Here is a 22,516-nt window from a genome sequence, read left to right as displayed (position 1 = left end):
CGCTGACATGTTGTCACAGGTTATAATGATAATAATGAGGACACTAACATGACTTAATGGGCAGGTTCAATAAGTCCTGTCAGTCATTGTCAGACATCTTGTTTTATGTGAGGAGTTGGAGACGAATTGCACCAAAAGAATTTGGGGAAAAAAATTTAAAAAAGAAAGATTTCCTTCCATCCTAACGTGTGTGTGAGTCGACTTTTCTTTCACGTTGGGGGTGAAAACGTATAAGTGATGCGATATTTTATATGATACAGAACAATATTCACACTTTGTTCGACTTTAACAACAAGTCATGAAAAGTCTGGTGGAGGAACAAAAACAGGAAAATAGGCTTCTTAAAAATAGGCCTATATAAATCATCCTCAACTGCTTGACTGCGCATGCACGTGTATGTATGTGCATGTGTAAGTCCAAGCGTGTGTGTGTGTGTGTGTGAGTGTGATTGGCCAGTGTCGCCGCCGTGATTTGGGCTGCAGATACCGATGCACCGTGCAGACCTATGGGAGCGCAGGGAGGGCAGAAGGGGGAGGGCGGAGTGTCTGAGGCGGACTCCATTTGTAATGAAGGATCTGATGAGCTGGGTTCAGACCGGGATACCGCTCACCGAGTCCGCGTGGGCACCGAGGAGCGCGCGACAGAGAGAGAGAGAGAGAGGGGGGGGGGCGCCATGTAAATGAGGAGCCGCGCTGAACGGACCTGAACCTCCGCTGCAGCCGGCGGGCGACGCGAGGGCGGCGGAGCGGACGAGTGTGTGTAACCACGGGAGCGCGGAGAAGCAAACCAAGGCGGTGATATCTATGTGAGCGCTGCACGCGGGGAGCGTGGAGGATCTGTGAGGAGCAGCTGGTGGATTTTTGTTTTTAAAGAAAACATAAGTGGGAATCAAAGCGAGCATCAGAGAGCAGGACGGAGGAGCAGGATGAGCGTGATCCGTGCGGGAGGAGCAGAGCCGTGCGTGTGAGGTAAAGGCCCGCAGGGAGGACATCATATGTATATATATATATGTGCGCGTGTGTGTGTGTGTGTGCGTGTGTGTGCATATAGAGACACATACCAGACACATTAAGCTTATTGCTGTCAGCGCTACATTTTGTCTCCATTTTTACATTTTAACAGTGAAGCTCCAGTCCTCCTCTTCCTCTTCCTCCTCCTCGTGCGTAAAGGCTGAATTGAAAATATAAATATCAGCCCTCTGCAGCCGTTAAACAGCAGCTTGTGATGTTGTGTTCTTTCATCCCGCTTCCAAAAAAAAACAGTGCTGAAGTTCAGGTTCATGCACATTTTAATCTTCTTTCAGTTTCTAAGTCTGTAATTAGCTGATTGGATCGTTTACAGCGGAGGTCGCTGTGATGTGATTTGTTGGGAGAACACCAGATTTCTGTTGTGTTTTCTTTGTGCAGCGCGATGTGAAAATGTGAATAACTCTCAATGTGCATTTCACATTTTCTCAGAAAATCTCAACTATCAAACATTTTCTATTTCGCCTGTTTGGTTTTTGTAGCTTTTAATTTATTTATTTTTTTGTCCCATCTATTGAAAAAAATACAATATTCAATTATTTTATTCTGGAGCTGAGTTTAGGCATTTATTTGCTCAAATGTGTAGGTAATAATAAATTATAATATATGTGTGTGTGTGTGTGTGTGTGTGTGTGTGTGTGTGTGTGTGTGTGTGTGTCAGTGGGACATGGCGAACGGAGGGGACCAGTTCGGCCTCGCAGACCGTCCGGACTCGGACTGCATGGATTCCCCAAAAGACAACAAGCAGGCGGAGCGCAGCTACACCTTAAACTCTCCACCTTCACCGCAGAAAGCCTCCAGCCAGCAGCAGCAGCAGCAGCAGCAGCAGCAGCAGGCAGCGGCCTGCACCGCCGACCAGAATGTAAATATGGATGATTAATTATTGATCACTGATTTGAACTTACATCATCCGGACTTTTACGCAGTTTTTGCCTCATGAATTAAATATTAAAGAATTTGCTGGTGCAGAAATGTTCAGCTCAGTGTTTTTGGTGAGTGTTTGGTTGAATTTACCCGATGATTTGCGCGACGACTCGAGATGCTGAGGGATCTTAAACTTTTATTCCAAATGTTTACATCACTATTTTAATTCTACAATAGCTAACTGAGAATGTTTCCTGCTTGCTTGTGTTTTTCTCGCTGCAGGGGATGGACGGCATCAAAGTTTTCCTCCACGACAGAGAACTCTGGACGAAGTTTGACGAAGTGGGGACGGAAATGATCATCACCAAGGCTGGAAGGTAGAGAGAAGAGATAATTATTCAGTTTTTTTTTTTGTTTTGTTTTGGAAGAAGCAGTTGTGTAAACTGCACACAAATGCACAATATGCTCCAGGCACCCAGGGGACGTTTGGCCTCCGAGGGCCGCTCAGCTGTTTTTAGTTTATTATCCAACTTCTGAGATTTTATAATATTTTTCTTCTTCTTCTTCTTCTTCCTGTAGGAGGATGTTCCCCAGCTACAAGGTGAAGGTCACAGGACTCAACCCCAAAACCAAGTACATACTCCTGATGGACATCGTGCCAGCGGACGACCATCGATACAAATTCGCGGACAACAAATGGTTCGTACATCACAACATTTACACACGCAGATGAACCCTCAGATCTCCAATGTGATGCAGGATCCTCCACGATAGACTTAGTTTGTTCATGATTTGCGGTTTTACGCATGAGTCGTGCGTAAAACTAAAAACACAGCCAGCCACCGCTATCCAACATATATACATTAAATGATCAGAGTCCCAGTTTTTTTTTTTTTTTTTTTTTTTTTTTTTTTAATTGACATTCTCGCTGATATTCCCTGTAACACTGACATGTAGGTGAGCTGTGTTGTTGTGGTTTTCCGCCTCCACTCCTCTCCATCCCCGCCCCCGCGCTGTGTTAAAGGTCGGGTCCTGCTGCAGACTGGGATGGCCTAGTTCCCCCGTGTTTACCCCCGTGACTGCCCGCCGGTTAAATCAGAGTAAGAAGGGTTCACCGGGCGGACAGACGGCGCAGTCAGAGCGGGATTAAAGTCTCCCATTCAGCTGTGCGCTGCTGCTGCTGCTGCTGCGGAGGAAGAATCCGAGCAGAGCCACTGACTCTGCAGTGAGATCCATCCGCGCTCTGCCTCCTCAGAGCAGCAGACAGCCGGGTACTATATGAACCGGTGGTAACCTGCAGCTGATCGATCCGACAGGCTGCAAATTAGTGTCCAAAATATCATAAATCGCGCCATTTGACCTTTACGCATGGCGCAGAATTTAAACACACCAACATGCAAGATGCATATTTTCTTTTAGGGCCTTTTTTTTTTGCAGTCCGAGGTGGAGATGACTGAAGTCTTCATTAAAGTTTAAGCCTCATCTCGCTATTTTTCGAGCCGTGGCTGGTTTAGAAGTCACAGGAGCTGCAGATTTAACACGTTCGTTTAAAAAAATTAACGCGCTGAACGAAAACTCAAACTGTTCTGGTTCTGTCTTCTATTCTCAGCGAGAAAATAGTCCAGTAGCTCACAGGTTTAAAAGTAAATAAATAATAACTATAATAATTATAATAAAAATGCACCTCTCTTGGTGTTTTTTTTTTTTTTTTTTTTTTTTTCGTGTCAGTTTTCTGGTGATCTGAGATTTTTTTTTCTTCGCCTCAAGGCAGCACTTCCTCGGTTGAAAATAACAGCAATATTTAAAGGAAGGCGAGTTATTTCAGTCCGGCTCAGCTCAGGTCCATTTTTAATCTGTTTGTAGACTTTATAAAAAAAGCTAAGTGCAGCTTGTGTGTCTAATTAGAGCAGCAGAAAGGCCCTCACTCTGCAGACGGCCTGCTGCGCCACGGGGCGCCGGACGGAGCGTTGCGTGACAGACAAACTTCTGTGACCGGATTGTGTGTTTTCATCTGCTGACTGTTTATTTGTGTGGGTGTGTGTGTGTCGTGCAGGTCGGTGACGGGGAAGGCAGAGCCCGCGATGCCCGGGAGGCTTTACGTCCACCCGGACTCCCCCGCCACCGGAGCGCACTGGAGCCGCCAGCTCGTCTCCTTCCAGAAGCTCAAACTGACCAACAACCACCTGGACCCGTTTGGACACGTGAGTCTTCTTCTTCAGAGCAGTTTTCCAAAACGATGTTTCCGAACAGATCAATAAAAAAGGCCGAACACATCCGACCTGACATAAAGAACAACATATTATTATTTTATTCACACAATCACGTCCCACTGTCTGAAATAATCATTAGAAGATGACAGAAAATAAAAAGGGAGAGGAAAAAAATACATGTAAACTAAATATTAGTTTTGCAGCTCTGCGTGTGGTTTGTCCCAGTGGTGTTGCCGTAGCAGAACCCTGGTAGTTTTGTGTCTCTATTTCATCACCTTCACGGTGTTGACTCCGCGGTTCTGGTCTCGGTTCTGTGCTGGATTTAAACTTTTTTTTAATGTTTTTTTATGCACTATTAAATTAACGTGCTGACGTGTTTCTGTCTGCATATATCTCTACGCACTCCACGTGCCTTTAATTGCCCCCCTGGAGACAAATAAAGTTTTTTGAACTGAATTGGAAATAAAACAAAAGCAAATTTGTGAATTAAAAATGTAAAAATGTGTCTGAATTTGAGAAAACAATCTGTAATGAGTCAGAACCAACAAACTTTTCCAGCATCTAAACTTTAAATTTAGTTTACAAACTCAACTTGACCTCCAAAGTTAAAGAGACTTAATCTGATTCAGTCTCTAATTAAAACACCGTGTTGATGTAACTTTGTGACGTCATCTGGGTCACTGGACATAACAGCTGCAGCTGCTCCATCAGGTGTCTCCATCACCTTGTTTCATTCAAACTATACAAACATTTAAATGTCTCAGGAGAGTTCTGACTCTTGAGCAATGCATGCTGGGAATTCTGCTAATATGCTGATCATGATTTTAACGAGTTGATTGATTTCTGTTTGCAATGTTGTAAAAAAAAAAAAAAAAAAAAAGAAACCATAAATCATTCATGAGAAAAAGTGGAGAATTAGTTTTTAGATATTATTTGGATAAAAGTACAAATGCTTGATTAAAAGTCTGAAAGTATCTGATATTAAATTCAATTAAAGGACCAATATATATATATTTGTTTATGTAAGTCAAATACTTTGTACTTTAGGTTGATTGATTGTTCGTCTTGCTGATTATCAGATAGATACAAAAGATATTCAGCATTTTTATGGAAAGCTGTGTTTAGTTTTTTTAATGCAACTGCAGATTAATAGTAATAATTACTATGATTATAATACAATAAAAAATTCATTCCTTTGGCTCTGATGCAGGATGCAACCTGAAAAGTAACTCTAAAAAATGTAGTGGTGTAAAAAATATACAAATTACAAAACTATATATTCTCTGTACTCAAGCACCTCACAGTTTTACTTAATTATATATGTAAATGTACTGTTACTTTCCATCACTCCAAGTCACAAGTTACATTTTTGTAAGAAGAACTTGTGTTTATAAGTTCTGAACATTTGAAAATGTGTTTAATTAACCAAAAATAATTAAATCCTCTATGTTTTGTCTTGTATATACCAAAGATTAGTTGGTGACACAAGACTTTTTTGTTTGATGGTATATTGAGGGATGTGATTGGTCATGAAAACAGTTTCCTCCATCGTCTTGTAAGAAGAAAAAGTTCTGAATGTTGTTCTCATTAGACGTGAAGTGGACGGTGTGCCGGAGTCTTTTCCCTGCTCACTCTTCACCCAAATTAGTTGACTTTACAAGAAAATTGAATAAAAACCTGTCGTCTTAAACCGCTTTAATCTGAAACTCAACATGTCTTCTTGTATCAACTTAGTACGTAGTCGACATGACAACTTTACTTGAGCGTGTTTGTCTCAAAATCATTAGTTCACATTAACTATTTCTTTTCCGGAGGCTAAGTTGTAGAAATTACTATTTTCAGTTAAACACGCTGCACACGACATAAAGTCACTGTGATAACTTTTATTCTTTCTATAGATTCTGTTGTTGAGGCAACACAGAAAGGTTTAACTCTCAAACAATGCATGCTGGGAAGTCTGCTAATACGCTGCAGATGCTACTTACAAAAACTGAACATACGGATTCATCTGTGCATTCTTCTTCTTCTTCTTCTTCTTCTTCTTATTATTATTATTATTATAACATCTGCTGAGTAATTTAATTTAGCAATTAGTGGTAGTTTTTTATTTTTTTACGAAACATGAAATAATTAACGACCACTCAAAAGTTTAATTAGTACTGAATCTGTCTTTACAGTGGTACGATTAATGAACAAAAAATCATTAAATATTGCATATTTACATTAATTTTAAACAAAAGATTGGTGACTTTTTACAGTGTAGTCGTGGATCTTTACTTTTTTTAGGCTGCAAAACAAAACAAAACACATTTAAAGTAAGAATGATAAGATTAGGGGTCTAATGATGCATCGATCCGGATCTATACATCGATTCAACGATCAAAGATCCAACAGCATCGATGCAAATGAAAACAGTGATTCATATCGCCGCCATTGTGAAGATATACCTTTATTTTGAAAATCCCATGATACATCTATGTCACTGTGTCTAAACGATGCTTTGTTTTTTTTATTTAAAACAACAGATTGTTTTCCATTTAAACGTCTGGATCGACTGATAAAATAATATTTCCACTGAAGAGTTCAGTAATAAAATTGTCAAATTGTATTTTAGTTGCTTTTTGTGAGTCGATATAAATGTAACTGATGTGTTAAATGAACAGATGATGTCACCTCATATCGATCGGAGGCCTCTGTATCGAATCAGATGATCATGGCCGACTTTGTGATATCTACAAATATCGCATCTTGACCAAATGATTGATATAATATTGTATAGTGACGAAACTTTACACCCCATGTGACTTTTTTCAGTGTAGTCATGGACTTTTATTTTTTTAGGCTACATAAAAGAGAAAAAAACACACTTAAAAGACAGTACACCTCATGATAGGGATGTAAATCATTAATCTCTCAGTGTAAATGTTCTATTGGACACTTTAAACAGCCATAATATGTTTTCAGGATAATTAACCCTGAGTGGTGTTTTTAATTTAAAAGAGAGATGACACAAACTGCAGTCCAGCACCAGGTCCAGTCCTGATCTCAGGTGGCAGCAGCTCATTCTCCTGAAAATAACTCGGCAGACTTCACAACACTGCATAAATCAGAGGAGGGCAGAGCGACACACACACACACACACACACACACACACACACACACACACACTGTTGAGCAGGTGAGCAGGCTTTGTTGTGCACGCGCTCAGAAACAAACAGACGCGTAATCTCGTCAGGCTTGTTAAATTAGACGTAATAATGATTTCAGTGACTGGAGTCCATTAGCTCATACGTGTCAGCGGTGGAGACGTCACTGCGATTAAACTGAGCCCCTGTGGATAAACAGACGCGACCGTGCACACACACACACACACACACACACACACACACACACACACACACACACACACACACAGACACACACACACACACAGACACACACACACACACACACACACACACACACACAAGGCCTTGGTCCAATTTACACTTGTGAAGTTTCTTTTATCTGGGAAATAATTTAGATTCATTCACACAGACTGTAAATGTTTGTAAAATGCTAGTTGCAAGTAAAATGCCTGTGTGTATATATTTGTGTATAAGGCTACATTTCATTTATCTAAAATGCCTTTTTGTTGCTTTCGTGTCTCAGTAGGCCGAACAACAACTATTTTATCAAAGAGCTAATTTAAAAATGGCAGCTTGAGTTGAACCAAGCTAGCAGTTAGCATACGATGGCGACACTTGCAAACCAATATAATCGCTACATGAAATCAGCACAGCAGAGACATTAAAATATTTACGTGTTTGACTTTAAAATGATAAAATGTTAGTAGCAAGTAAGTGGCCTATATTTATATATTTGGACATTTCATCAACTCCACCAGCGACACAATGTTTACAATTAATTTCAAAGTGTATAAGGCTACATTTAATTAATCTAAAATACATTTTAGTTGCTTTCGTGTCTCAGTAGGTTGAATAACAACAATTTTTATCAATGTTAGTTTGGAGAGCTAATTTCAAAATGGCAGCTTGAGTTGAACCAAGCTAGCAGTTAGCATAAAATGGAGACACAAGTATGATTCATGTTTAACTTTATATCTTTACAGTTACGCCTGAAAATAAACAACAGAAATAAATAAGTTAACTAAACGATTTCGCATAAAGATGCTAATCAACTGTCAGTTTTATACCCGGAAGTGACTGTTGTTGCTAACGCGACATCACAGTCCAACCATGTTAAACGTCATTAAATTAAACGTATATGAAGTTTTATTAATTTTAGCGGACAGATTAAGTTCATGAACATCAGTATAGAAATGTGCAACACAATGTAAACACGCAAGATTTAGCAAGAATGCTAATGTAGGCTAGCCTTGGCAAACAGGCTTACAGAAACAGAAACATTGCAAACAACGATTCACAGATGTATTTTTATTTATTTATTAGTTTAATTGACAGGGACGATACATGTACATATTGTTACATCTAATTAAATGTACTGTTTTTGCAGTCTTCGTACCTTGTTAGGCTTTTGGGGAATAAAACACAGGATACAACAGATGTAAACATTTACAATTCAGCTGACATAGACAAGGAGATTGATTGTAATGGTTAAATTATATTGTATTTTGTAATACACAATACAAAAATTAACAAAAAAACCACCACGTGGTCTGTTTGAGAGCTATATATTTTCAATACACAATTATTGTGGACAAACAAATTCACGATAACGATATTTTCATGATATTTTGGGGAAAAAAAAACAATCAAATGTATCTGTAACCTTGTTTACTGTGTTTTTTTTGTCTCGTTTTCTTGGTAAATTCAAAACAAATTTTATATCAGCGTAAAAGCGACAAATTTCAAGTACGAGGCGACCAGATGAACTCATAAACAAAAGAAGCACAAGATCGAACATCTTCCCTGGATATTATCGTATGTGTGTTATTAACAGGATTTCAGTATTTAATCTTTTAACAGTAGTTATTGTGAATATCGTGATATAATGACACAATGTTTCCCTTATCGCTTGGTTTAAAGGTGGCAGCCATGTTTGTTTCTCATAAATATACCATCCACCTAAATACAGCCGTTTACACAAAAAAATTAAGATCTCTGCTTTATTCCCTGAATTAACGTAAATCTAACCCGCCCACCGTATTCAGCTAAAAACTAAATATGAATCTGTTTTTCCTCCTGGCCTACATCAGTTTGATCCCACTACTATGTAAACAGCAAGTCTCTGTCTTAAAGATTGATATCATCCAAGAAATCTGTTTACCTTCTGACATATATATGTGTGTTCACCCTCCACCTGGCCTCCAGTCCACAGTCCAGCTCCCAGCATCTGCAAACATGACAGGTCTGTCAGTCTCACCCTCTCAATCTCCTCCCCGCGCAGATAATACTCAACTCCATGCACAAATACCAGCCTCGTCTCCACATCGTGAAGGCGGACGAGAATAACGGCTTCGGCTCAAAAAACACGGCTTTCTGCACCCACGTCTTCTCTGAGACGGCCTTCATCGCTGTGACGTCCTACCAGAACCACAAGGTACAGCGCACCAGAACACTGCCGGAACGCAGGAAAACCCTCTTCTTAGTGTTTTAGAAAGGGGTATGGATAAAAAAAAACAAAAAAAAAGAGCAGTGATTGGAGGTTTTTGAATGTGAAGGCTCTGAGCCTCGTAGTTATTCTCACAATTATGGAAATAGATCTCAAAGTCTCAAGTGTGCAAATCACATCTGCTCTACTGTCAAATTTGTGAGCATTTAGATAAGAATATTTGCCTTTGGTCACTGGCCACATTCGAACTTCTGTCTCTCACACGTGTTCTCACACACACGCACACACACACACACACACACACACACGTTTCTGCCTGTGTTTGTGTTAGTCCGTCTTTTGTATCCAGAAAGTTAATTTTGCATCTTCTTTGTTTATGTGTCCGTACTCGGTATTTGTAAACATGTCCAAAAATAAATTATCCGTGAGTGTGTGAGCTTATGTGAGAGCATGTGTGTGTGTGTGTGTGTGTGTGTGTGTGTGTGTGTGTGTGTGTGTGTTGGCCTGTAATGACCTGTTTCTTTCTCTTGATCTCGGCTGATTCGACTTCCTCTACTAGAAAGACAGATTGTCGAGGCTTTGCGCTCCGCTGTCGCTGAAGTTTTCACAAGATAGCTGCTTCGATTTGATCGTAAGAAAAAAACATAAAATAACTTTAAACACAAATTTTTCTGCATAGATTTAATTTTACACACAGCATATTTTGTAAGGCAAATTTGCTCAGTGTATATTTTATTCATAGGCTCCTTTAAGGGCATTCTGGGACATCTCACAAGACCAAAACAGACACACAACTGCGATTGTAAACTTAATAAAATCATTTACATTTTGCACACATTTATCTACAGCTTCATGATGGTTTTATATTATTTATTGTATAATTAAAAAGTGACTAAAACAGATAAAGGCCCAGAAAATAGATGCACAACAAGTGTTCAATCCATCATTGCTGTTGAAACTTTTGTTTTATTTATTTATACTGAACAGCTAAAATATTGCAGTTAATGTATTAATTAATACTTTTTAAAATGGTATAAATGTAATTATTGTAACTGTCTATTTTTGACTTTTATATATATATAAATACATAAATGCATAATTTGTATTTCAAGCTTTATTACTAATTTATAATAACATTATTAATTGTAGTAGTAGATCTGGTGCTGCAGTTGTAATATGAGTTATTTTTAACTTTCAGAGTTGTGTTAATTAAACGTGGTTACTATATGAAAAGAAATTTAAAACTTTCTGTTCCCGCGGTAACAAATACTGTAGGTGTCACACTTCTGTGTTAATTCCAACATCTGTGCATAAAAATGAGAGCAATGATCCGGTAGTTCGGAGGAGGCCATCAATATTATCAGCACTTCAAAGTTTGTTTGGACCTGAGCTCCAGTCCACTCGCCTGCTGCGTGATGGACACACGGCTCGGAGGTTTCCCTCCATGACATCACAGAGAAAGAGCTTGAAGACTCGTGAAGACATCAAAGCGCCGAGCTCTGGACCTCTAAAAGCTTTGGCCCGAAATCTTTAAACCTGGCGACTGTTTGGGTAAACAGTTTATTCAGTGTCAGCTGTCCGCTGCGCTGGAAACGTCAGCGTCTGAGGAATGTTGGCCGTGCAGAGTTTCAGCAGCGGGGCCGCTTTTAACATCTGCAGAGCCTCTGATGAAGAGTCGGCTACTGACTTTCAGCCAATGAAAAGAATTGTTAAAACAAGTGTTTCTGGACTGTGTTTCTTCAGGCCTGTGCTTCAACTGTGACTAAGTTATCTGCACATTTTCTGTTTTGTTCTCAGATTACACAGCTGAAGATAGAAAATAATCCTTTCGCGAAGGGCTTCAGAGGCAGCGACGACAACGAGCTGCACCGCATGGCCAAGCTGCAAAGGTGAGTACAGCTTTATATGTGTGCGTGAGAGAGAATTAAAAACAAATCCATAAAAAGAAGGAAGTTCCCAACCACAAAATGTGACCAGCACCCTTCACCTTGAGGTAAAACGGTGCTTTTTAAAGGACAGAGAGTCAGAATTTAATTAAATCTGGCACCTAACATCTGTTACCTGAGAAATATTTCTTAACGCATCCTTGTTGTTAACAGTCCATCCTTTGATTTTTCATTATTTTCCATTTGCATTATTTTCATTAAGCTCTGAGCAAAGAGCCTAATTATTTATCTTTATCTTCCTGTGTGTGTCAGACACATCGGTTACTATTTTACTTTGTTTTGTGCATTTGGTTCTTCTCATAAGAAAATGTTGAATCCACCCTCCAACTGTTCCTTATTAAAACATGCATAAAAACAGATCCATCCCTCTCTCTGAGGAGTGTTATGATGGGGTGCATATGGTCTAAGACGTGTGTGCTTGAGTGAGCGAGTGGAGCCAAGTGGTACAAAGGGGATGTGAGCTTTTTTGTCACCTGAAGGTTGATCTTAGCCCGAAACGCCGTCCAGAACGCGCAGCACAAACAGGACGCGCCGAGCATTGATGGACGGATGATATCACACCGCTGCTGGTCTCTTACACTGTCACTGCTGATCAGCTGATGACCCCTACATGGTGTCCGTTTGCGTGCTTAACTAATCTTCGTTCAAGTGTTGTTGTGGCAGGCGGTTTAGAGATTTTAATAAGCCAGTGAGGGGGGGGGGGGGGGGAGAGGCTGTTACTGAGGGGATGGGGGAGGATGAGGACGAAGGGGAGGAAAGAGGGGTTGTATTAAATGCAGCGCTCCTGTGTTATTGTGCTGCTGTGGTTGGTGGAGACCAGAGGAGAGCAGAGCGGAGGAGAGAGGAGAGTGTATCCGAAGTGACACACGGATGGATGTTTATTTTTAGACCGGGCGAATTATCTCACAACGGCACAGGCTGTCTGTATGTGTGTGTGTGTGTGTGTGTGTGTGTGTCACTATCTCAGCGAGAGTCAGGGAGATGTGGCCCGCTGTCCCCAACATACCACAGAGTTCACCAAGAGTGCAGTGTGTACAGAGAGAGAGAGAGATCAGAGCTGAAGGGATTGAGAGCAGCTAAGTAGACTTGAAAGAAAAAGGAAAGAAAAAAAAAACACAAGAACAATACAAGCAGGAAGGGTTTAATGTAACAGAAATACCGGTCTGGGGAGGCAGTTCTGTGCAGCATACCTGAGGCCAAAGCGGCAATAAGATGCAAATTGTTCCTTTCATCTGACTTGCATCTTTCCGTTTCAGTAAGGACTTCCCTGTGGTTCCCCGCAGCACCGTCCGTCAGAGAGCCTGCTCCACCGGGAGCCCCTTCAGCGGGGAGGGCCGGGGTCTGCGGGGCTCCCCCGAAGAAGTCGGATCCCCCTACAGCTGCGAGAACGGCCTGAACAGCAGCAGCCCCCAGGAGCTGCTGAGCGCCGCCTCCGCCCACTACATCCTGCCTCATCCTCATCCTCACCTGCAGCACAGCCAGCAGCCGCAGGTGTACCACTGCTCCAAGAGGAAAGGTAGGAGGACGCTGCTCTCAGAACACTGTGCAGAGAAAAATGACAAAAGCTATAAAAACAAAATGGAACTGGACACGTGTGCAGATATGATGCATGTGATACAATATTCATAAACTTACTGGAATCATTTGAATTTCAATAGCAGCAGCGGGAATAATAATTTGTCTCACGTTAAAAAATGATATAAACGTAATAACAATATCTTTACATGCAAAGTGTCAAACAGAGCAGGATAGAAGTTGAGCAATAACAATAAGTTTAAACATGCAACAACTGCAATAAGTGAAGGAGAAACAGACCTTTTAATCGTGATACACTGAAAGATTAATAGTGATGCAGTCGCCCCAAATTAAAAAGACGCGGTCTTTAATTTATTTTTTATGAATTCCACTGGAGTTAACTGTTCTAAGATCCAACACGGTGGTTCTCCACAGTTTAGGGTCGTAAACACAGAGAGCAGCCTCACCAGATTTAAAAATGTTTTTTGGGAACATCTTAAAGAAAAGCAACTGAAGATCTTAGAGTTCTGGTTCGGGCGTGAAATGAGCGGCAGTCGCTGATAATCTCTGAGGTTTTCCCCTGCAACTGTCGCCAAGTTGTGCTCATGTGGGAAACATTTGGTGCCTGTGAGTAAGTTCATTAAAGAGTTTGGTCTTCTGTTGTGAATTGGTGCTTTTACAAGTAAGGCTTGGTTCGTTAATATATGAGGGTGTTGGATTATAAGTGAGTCCTTTAAAACAATCATTAATAATACGGGTAGACTGTGTAGTGATGCGAGCAGACAGGCAATGGATCTTGCTTCTGTTAACCAGTCAAGATCGTGGCGCCAGGTTTTTAAATTATCAAACGAGCTAAAAGTTAGGTAGTTATAAATCTCAGTGAGACGTGTAGAAAGAACTAAATCAGCAAAACAGTTACAAATTAAGTTAACAAATTACCAGGAGGAGTCTGTATAAAGAAAAGTGAATAGGTCCGAGAACGTGTCCTTGAGGAACACCATATTAAACCGGCACTAACAACCCTCACCGACAAGTAGCGAGCGAGCGAGACCAGACAAGCACTGTGCCAAAAAAGACCAAAGCTCACGACACCTTGTATTCCCAGGTGGGCTCACAACCGGGTCAGAACCAGGCTGGACCCTCAGATCAGATTGTAGAGTAGCTTCCTACCTTTCAGACAGCTGGTGCAAAAATCAAATCCTATCTCACCACTGTGATCAATCTAATTCTTTATACGTGTCAGTTAAGTCACAGCATCCTCTTTACAACTCTTTGTGGTGCATTCAAGGACACTCTATCATCCGGGATTTGAGAGGCGGTGACCAAAAAACACTGCAATCCTGAGATAAACAATGCTGATGTCTATACATCTGCCTCATTGTGTTACTGCTCAATGTAACGCGTAACTTACAAAAAGACACCTTTATTCTGTAACTGGGGAGGACATCAGACGTCTCTATGGGTTGTTTTTTTATGTTCCACTGAGCTTGATTAAATTAAACTAGATAAACATTTATGTGTGTTGTGACTGGCATTCAGTTTGTGTTTGCAAACTGTGTAATTATCATCAGATTTACTAAGACAGCCGCTGACTGAATCATTAAATAATTAATCTCCTGACTGGTCCTTTACACATTTCGCTCGCATGAGTTTATTCAGACACATTAATCAACAGCTAGAATAAAATCAGTAACGATGATGCAAATACTTCTGCACTCTGCGAGAGGAGAGACTTTATTAGTGTTGAGACTGAAAAAAAGTGTAATGAGGCTGAAAACGCTCAATAATTAGATTCTGAAACATTTTCTACGGCTGCAACAAAACTCAAGCGGAGGAATATTCGGGTGACACTGAACTGTTAAGTGAACTCAGCACGGGTGCAACTCTGATGAAGAGTAATGTGCTTTCAGGCTGGTGCAGCTAAAATAAACATCTCTACATGCAGAATTAATCTGAATCAAGGCACAAAGGACCTTTAAATCTGGACTCCTCCTCACAAAAATGTCTTACAGGAACTGTGAAGACAGTCGAGTAGACATGAAGCTCTCGCTGTAACATGAAACATGATGTGGTGAATGAACATGGTGAATATTTTCTGTATATTGATGTGTTTTGTGTTGTTATATGCCACTAATGCTGTACGTCTGATTAAAGCCAGTGGACAAGCTAATTCTCCACACACACACACACACACGCACAGCCGCAACGTGTAACCACCACAAGGAACACAATGGAAATAAGTCCTCTGACTTTTTGTGTTATCCTTGCTGCTCGGTTAATTGTGCACACACACACACACACACACACACACATTGGTGCTGTAACAGCTGTCAAATAATCAAACTAAACTAAAAGTCTGCACTGATACCAAGTACAACCCTGACTGACTGTAGAGGCACATTTCTGCCAGCTAAAGAAAAAAAAAAAGAGGAAAACTAAGCTTGCTTGAAAAAAGATTTTGATTGTAAATCACAAAAATGAGATAAGGTCATAATGATGAGTCAAAATGTTTAGATAAAAAAAGTCATAATTAGAAATATAAAGTCAAACGTATCAGATATAAAGTCAAAATTATGAGAAAAGTCTTAAATATGAAATTTTAAAAACACAAATCGAAATTGTATAGATAAAAAACACAAATACATGAGCTACAGGTAAATTAAAAAAATAGAAAAAGAAATAGAAAATCTAAATTATGAGATAAAAGTAATAAATATGAGACAAATATGAATAGATATTAGATTAAAAAATACATTATTATATAAAAATAATGAGAACATTCTTAAAAGGTTTGCAAATCCCAGTGTCTTCATAGTACTTTGGTCTGAGGAATATAAACTGTCTTCCTTTCATTTATTTTTTCTAACGTAAAGAAAGGAGAAGTCAAACTTTTTGAATACCACATGAGCGACTCAAGCTGGTACCCAGAAGGTAACGGACTAGAAACATGTGGCGAACATCATGACCTGAAACTAAACCCTGGCATCATGTTTGTGATTAAGTTAATATCATACGTCCTGTATAAGCAGCTAATCTAAAACGTTTCCTCATGTGTACATTGTGTTCTCGTCTCAGCTTCTTGAACTTGAACTTTTGCAGTTCTCACTTGTTGTAATTTGCGTCGGACTGAAAAAAAATCTTTTCTCTGTGTCCCTCTGTAGTGGGGGAGAACTGCCCGTCGGGAAACCGCCAGCACCCGTACAAGAAACCTTTCGCCGGTAGCTCACCGAGCGAGGGCGAGTCTTACTATCACCCCTCCTCCTACCCTCCTCCTCCACCCGGCCTCTCCAACAACCCTGCCCTGGGTCTCACTGACTCCCCCTACAGCTCAGACATGGGACAGCGTCAGGCGTGCATGTTTGCCGGCTCAGAGCCCAGACTGGATGAGCTCAACTGTACATCCTGGTCATACACCTGCCCGCTTCCCTCCGCCATGACCCCCATGGAACCCTACCCACCTTACACCCCTCATCCTCCCTACAGCTCCAGCCCTCAGGGCTCTCGACTCAGCGCCATAGCCCACCAGAGCTCTCCTCCGCTGGGAGAACACATCGGCCACGACCCCTACCAGAGCCAGAGCTCCGGGCCTCCATCCCAGAGCTCCCAAAACATTCACAGCCGGCAGCTCAGCCCTCCTCTCAGAGAGTATCCTCGCTACACGCCCAACCTGTCTCCTCCTCTCTACCACACGCTAGAGACACACACACACATCAGGTGTGGCGTCCCAGAGTGGAGCGCCGCCTCCTAACTGAACCAGAGGACATAAACCTGACAGACTGATTAGTGGACAGAGATTCCTCGTCTCGACTTCAGCGACCCTTCTTTTCTGCTCTTCTGAAAGATGCTGCGGACTAAATGTGATGTTACCTTTGTAAAAAAAAAATAATAATAATTGTGAAAAGTGTGATTTTGTGCTGTGTGAAGAGGTGTCATCTGTCAGTCATGTTCTATCTCCCCTGTTGTCGAACGGAGCCGTGGATCGGTAAAAAGACAGGACTTGGACAATCCATGATGCTTCAGAAAAAAATATAAGAATCCGAGCAGCACAATCCAAGTTGTACGTTATCGTCTTTTACCCATAACCCAAAGACTGGTGTCATCCTAATGTTTGCACTGTGAGCCCCGTGAAGGCCAGACCGTGAACAGCACTCGCCTGCGTCTCCTCTCAATGACTCCCACTCTCTCTCCGTTGTGAAGGATGTAAATTGTGACCCACTGTCATACAGGCAGTAACATTTACTGACCAAAATAATCTCACCTCCCACAGCAAAGCCTGAGGGAGCCTGTTTTTTCTTTTTTTTTTAATCCATAGTGGAGCAAAGCACAGCTCCATGCTCAGTCTCAGTGAAGGATAAAAGGCATGAGTCGTCTGTGTGTGCGTGTTCGTATGTAAAGCCTATGTCAGCTCAGCTCAAGGATGCTATGAGTTAATTTCCAATGAGACGGGCAGTAGTAGCTGCAGGCGCTGCACCATAGAGATAAACAGTTTGTTTAGACCACGCTACAGGCTGGAGGACCTGTAAACACTGTTTCCACTGCATTCTGGGTAAATGCACTACTCAGCGTCATGCAGCTGTCACCGCTGTCCTCTTAGTCACCCCCAGCTGACCAATCAGCTTCGCCCGTTCACTGAGAGCCGGCCTGTGAGCGCTCGCCTCTCTTTTTATCCTGAGCTGACCAGTCAGAGCGGGAGTGCAGCGTTCGAGTTGTGTGTGTGTGTGTTTGTTGTCCCATTTTTGTTTGTTTCTGAATTATTCATGAGTCCAGTGTTGATCCTTGACATGCGAGGATTGCTCAGCCAACACAACAAATCACAACAGTGCTGTAAAAACTTCTTTTTTTTAATCCAAATGCTCCGACCGAACAGTGTTTCTACATAAACCGCTACGAGAATATTGGGTTGAATACATTTCCATGCAGATGTTTTTGTAGCACCACCTTCCTCCTTTTCAGCTGACTGTATAGAAACCCGTCGTGCAAAATAGAAGCTGAGACTTTTGGTTTATTTTTGTGCAAAATGAAGCCGTTTTTATATTTCAGTAAAATGTGAGAAGGTGCTTTAAAATAACAAACCATCAGTGTCCAAAGAGCAAATCCTCGTCGTCATTCCTCGATATGTATTCGATTTGTGTGTGGATGCGTGTGTGTGTGTGCGCGCGTGTGTGACAATGAGATTTTTTTTTAATAGCTTTGTTCCTGCTCATAGTATTTATTACTATAGATTTGTAAAGATTAGTATGTTGTTAACTTGTGAAACAAGACGGTATTGTTCAGAGACCTTTTGTTTCTCTTTGAAGGTTTATTTCTGGTTTCACCCTCCATCTCTAAGTGGTGATGCATAGTTGTGATAAAAAAAAAACAAACAAAATAATATTTTCTGTTCTATGGAAATAAAGACAGATTTATATACAGAATAAATTTTAGAGAATTTTTGCGTAAGTCAAGTGGTTGCAGTGTTCTTTCTTTGTGATTAGGTGACGGCAGAGACGAGCCATTAACATTCCCAGCGGGTTATTTTAAAGTACGCTCAGCACCTCGGGGGAGTGGAAACTCTTTTAAGTGCAGAGCAGTTTATCAGTTTCAATGCATGTATCAATAAGAGGGAGCTGATAACAACTGGAGCCTGCACCTTTTCCCAAATGCATGTTCCAAAAGTGTCTCACACAAAGAGGTAGAGCGTATTGTTTTAAAGTGTAACGCTGCTGCCTTATCGAGCATAACGAACAACGGTGTCTCTTACTCTTGGACTCGGAGTGCTGTGGGTGCCGGGGTGCTGTGCATACCTTGGCCGCCTCCTCTTATCTCTGACAGGTTGTTTGGCATCTCCAGTCTCCACCAGCTGGACGCTCTCACTGACAACCTGCTGCACAGAGAGAGGTGGGGTCAGCCTGGATGCAGAACAAAGAAAGGTGGGGGTGTGTTGGTGGTCTCCCCCCCCCCCTTCCACCTAAACCGCCATCGTTCCTCTCTCCTGACATCTTTCTTTGTTAACCTCTTACACCTTACACCTGCTCAGAGTTTACCTCATCCTTTATTTCGAAAGCACAATTCTTAAGATTTATTTAGAGAGGTCTTAAATCCCTGAACATCCAGCTTGAATTTACACGTAATTATGCCGTTATATGTCAGTTGTCGGAGCTCCGTCTCTCTCCTTTTTCTTCCTTTCTCTCTCTCTCTCATACACCATAAGGTCAGAGGTTAAGCAGGCAGCTCTTCAGAGGGTCTGTTCCTCCTTAACCCCTCGTCTCCAGACAAACTCAGGCCAGCAGGATGAGGAGCGAGGGGGCGAGGAAGGGGGGGGAGGCGGAGGAGTGAGTTTCCATGCGGGGGCCCTCCGAGCCTGGAAAGATGGATTGCATCGCTTCACGCTCGCTCGTACAGTAACAGAGCTGCTCTGTGATGACCTCTGTATGGCTGGGAGAATAAAGCTTTGGCTAAAGTGGTAAAGTAATATTAAACACAGAACGTGCATATGTGTGTGTGTGTGTGTGTGTGTGTAAAGGATCCTAATCCATCTGTGGAGGACTTTCTCAGACACACTGGTCAGACAGTAGATTGATGAACCTCTGTGATCAAAGAGCCTAAGTGGTGCTTATCATTATCTCCCCAACACCCCCCCACCCTCCCAACACACACACACACACACACACACACACACACACACACACACACACTCCACAGATATTCTCCTTTTCTCGTCCCCATCTGAATCTTACTCCTCGTCCGATGCTTTCTTATAGACACAGCACAGTTAACCACATCCACGCACATCTTTTTCTGTCCTCCGTACAGACGAGACGCCACATGCTTAAACAAACCAAAAAAAAAAGATTGCCATTTTTAAATGTCAGTCGTTTGGCCTGCAGACAAAAGTTTTTCTATACAGCAACTAAACCGGGAGGGTTCCTGAGGACATTCTGTGTTTCTGCTGTATCGTCGGTTAAAGCTGCAGAGCGATGTCTCTTGCAAAGTAAGTCTTTTTAAAAGACTTCTTTAAAGCTTTATTTCATTACAGTCTGAACTATTGGTTAGAATATATAAATGCGTATTTAGAGTCTCTTGCAGGGGACTGAGAGACATTTGTGTGATGTCAAGCATTAGTGATGCCATTTTGCGAGGAATAAGTGGTCTGAGATGGAGTGTAATTGGTAAAGTTGATTATGGTTCGTCTCTATGGGTCTGATGGTGCTCCGTCACTGCAGCAGTAAAGGCCACAGCGAGTAAAACAGCGGTTACACTGGATGCAACAGGACATAAAGATGGCTCGGATCTAGGAAAAAGTTTGCATAGGTACATGTTTTTCATTCTGTAGGATTTGTTTCAACAGACAAGTGTTACCAAAACCTGTTTTAGGCAATTGAAAGAAACAATTTGAAGCAATTTACATCTTTAATCACTTCTAATTTGCAAAATGTGAGCGGGATAGTAACGTGAAGTGAAAAATTACACCTTCCACATCTCTAAAAAGAGACATATTACCATCATCATTTTATTCTGATACTAATAGAACAGGTTTACATGCCTTAGTGCCGTCAGTTTTGTCATACTGGCTGAAACGCTCCTGTCTCTTTAAGGCTCTCCCTCCCAAATACCAAGTCTGCTCTGATTGGTCAGCTCACACATGCCTGAGCAACCACTGCTACCAACTACAGATCAGCTTAGCAAAATCAAGTCTTATGTGCCAAACTAGCTGTTAGACATAAAAAATGGAAATGTGTGACAGGATTAAAGGCGAGGCGTTTGAGGAGCAGCGTTTTCTGTGGGAGAGAGGAGCTTCTCACAAAAAAAAAAACACAACTGATACCTTGACTGTGGATCATTTTGTGAAGGACTGTAGTTGGATTTGCCATTACAGTCCACGGGATGAGACTTTCTGCATGTTCTCAAGTGTCTCGGTGCCTCTATCTGCTCTGCACACTGAGAGCAACAGTAGCTACCGTTAGTTTAAAAACGAGGTCCAATAACTTAAACTAACGACCGTCTTCCAGCACGTCACAGAAGTTCCACTCAGCCCCTTTAAAGCTTCATCAGACCTCGTTGGGTTCAAAAGTTGAGAGTGCATTATTGTAAAATAGGTCGATTGACTAATCAAACCACTCTTTTTCAGCACATGTTGATATACTAAGCCATAAGTATCTGTAATTAGACTCAGTAGGAACTGTATGGCACTAAGAGGACGGCACAATGGCAGTACAATAATGTACAACAATGAATGCATGTCCATTACATATGGTGCAACAAAGTAATCTGCTGGAGGTTTATTTGGATGATACTATCCATCCTTGTTGTTATTTAAAAGCCACAAGAATGGTCCTAATGCTGTTAAGCACAGTATAGTTACAAGACTGAGACCCAGGCTAATTTCCCCCTAAATGAGAGTTTATGGCTGAAACCGCCCTGAAATCACTGAAGTAGATCTTAATATGAGCATAAGAGCTGTCAAGGATAAGAGGCCAAGTAGGAGTGTGTGTGTGTGTGTTGGGGGTTGGCCTGTGTGTGCTTGGACGTTCCTGTGTGCCGCTCTGGAAGACAAAGAGAGAGGTTAAAGGTCAAACTAACAGCAGACAGGCCAGTCCAGGGTCAGAGGGCTCAGACTAACCTGATCAGCGATGGTTGTTTATCTGACGGCCCTCGAACTGTCACCCCGATGAAGCTGCGTTATCTTTACCGCTCATGCTGGACTCTCACTTTCAAACAAGTTCGATCCCTGAGTGAAAGAAATAAGTACGTAAACGTCATCTAAAAGCCGGCGTAGGTTGTTGGGCCTGGCGGTCCGTGTTGCGAGCGTTATGGCCCTCACGTCCAAAACGAAGATCTTTGTCTCCCTGATTTTTCTTGTCACTCTCTCCAGTGGAAGCAATGTTTCTTTTTTTTTTCTTCTTCTAAAAAAGGACACTGTGATGTGAGCATGAATAATTGTTTTAACTCCTAACATACCGCCAAGGTCCCAAGACCGGCAGCCAAACACACATGACAGGGTGAAAGGGAGAGAGGCGCTCCCGCAGTGGGTGGTGGTGGGGGTTGTGGGACGTCATGGAGCCAGTGTCCCGTCTGATTACAGCCAGAGGACTGGAGAGGCACGCTAATCCTCCACACACACACACACACACACACCACACACCCACCAAAACACAGATACACAAGAACACTCTCTCTGAGACAAAGACACACAACCAGCAAGGCAGAAACACACACACACACTGACACACACAAACCCATTCAATCAAGAGATTACAGGCCCAAAAACCCCCCTGAACTCACTCCTGTCCCCTTGTCCAGACACGACACACAACATAATGATATCACTACCAGCAGGATCTCACTTTGCCGCTCTGCCCGTTTGCTCACTGTACAGACCGGCTGTGGACCCTCGCAGTCTTTG

At 41.8% G+C, this 22,516-nt stretch overlaps 1 protein-coding gene and 1 long non-coding RNA gene across 2 annotated transcripts; one reads left to right on the top strand and one right to left on the bottom strand.

Moving 5' to 3' along the window:
- Positions 1 to 608: 608 nt before the first annotated feature.
- Positions 609 to 18,573, top strand: LOC115581046 (T-box transcription factor TBX5-A-like). The gene is made up of 9 exons (XM_030415866.1): positions 609 to 968; positions 1,687 to 1,887; positions 2,172 to 2,266; positions 2,469 to 2,588; positions 3,943 to 4,090; positions 9,509 to 9,661; positions 11,471 to 11,562; positions 12,876 to 13,135; positions 16,296 to 18,573. Exons 2-9 carry the CDS (start codon positions 1,693 to 1,695, stop codon positions 16,880 to 16,882), a joined length of 1,650 nt encoding a protein of 549 aa, XP_030271726.1. The 5' UTR covers positions 609 to 968; positions 1,687 to 1,692; the 3' UTR covers positions 16,883 to 18,573.
- LOC115581047 (uncharacterized) lies at positions 8,566 to 21,843 on the bottom strand. The gene is made up of 4 exons (XR_003983982.1): positions 21,734 to 21,843; positions 18,918 to 18,997; positions 12,810 to 13,160; positions 8,566 to 9,454 (listed from the first exon to the last, which is right to left on the bottom strand). It is a non-coding gene; the product is annotated as an uncharacterized LOC115581047 (long non-coding RNA).
- Between the last annotated feature and the right edge of the window lie 673 nt (positions 21,844 to 22,516).

The sequence above is a fragment of the Sparus aurata genome, chromosome 5, assembly GCF_900880675.1.
Source record: "Sparus aurata chromosome 5, fSpaAur1.1, whole genome shotgun sequence".
NCBI lineage: Eukaryota > Metazoa > Chordata > Actinopteri > Spariformes > Sparidae > Sparus > Sparus aurata.
The sequence above is the reverse complement of the archived record's forward strand: the minus strand, read 5'-3'. Positions and strand labels throughout refer to the sequence as shown.

Excerpts from the sequence above, each read along its gene's own strand:
- LOC115581046 (XM_030415866.1), top strand. The coding sequence starts at position 1,693 with ATGGCGAACGGAGGGGACCAGTTCGGCCTCGCAGACCGTCCGGACTCG. Across the intron at positions 2,589-3,942 it reads AAATTCGCGGACAACAAATG|GTCGGTGACGGGGAAGGCAG; the intron begins GTTCGTACATCA and ends TGTGTCGTGCAG. Across the intron at positions 13,136-16,295 it reads CCACTGCTCCAAGAGGAAAG|TGGGGGAGAACTGCCCGTCG; the intron begins GTAGGAGGACGC and ends GTCCCTCTGTAG.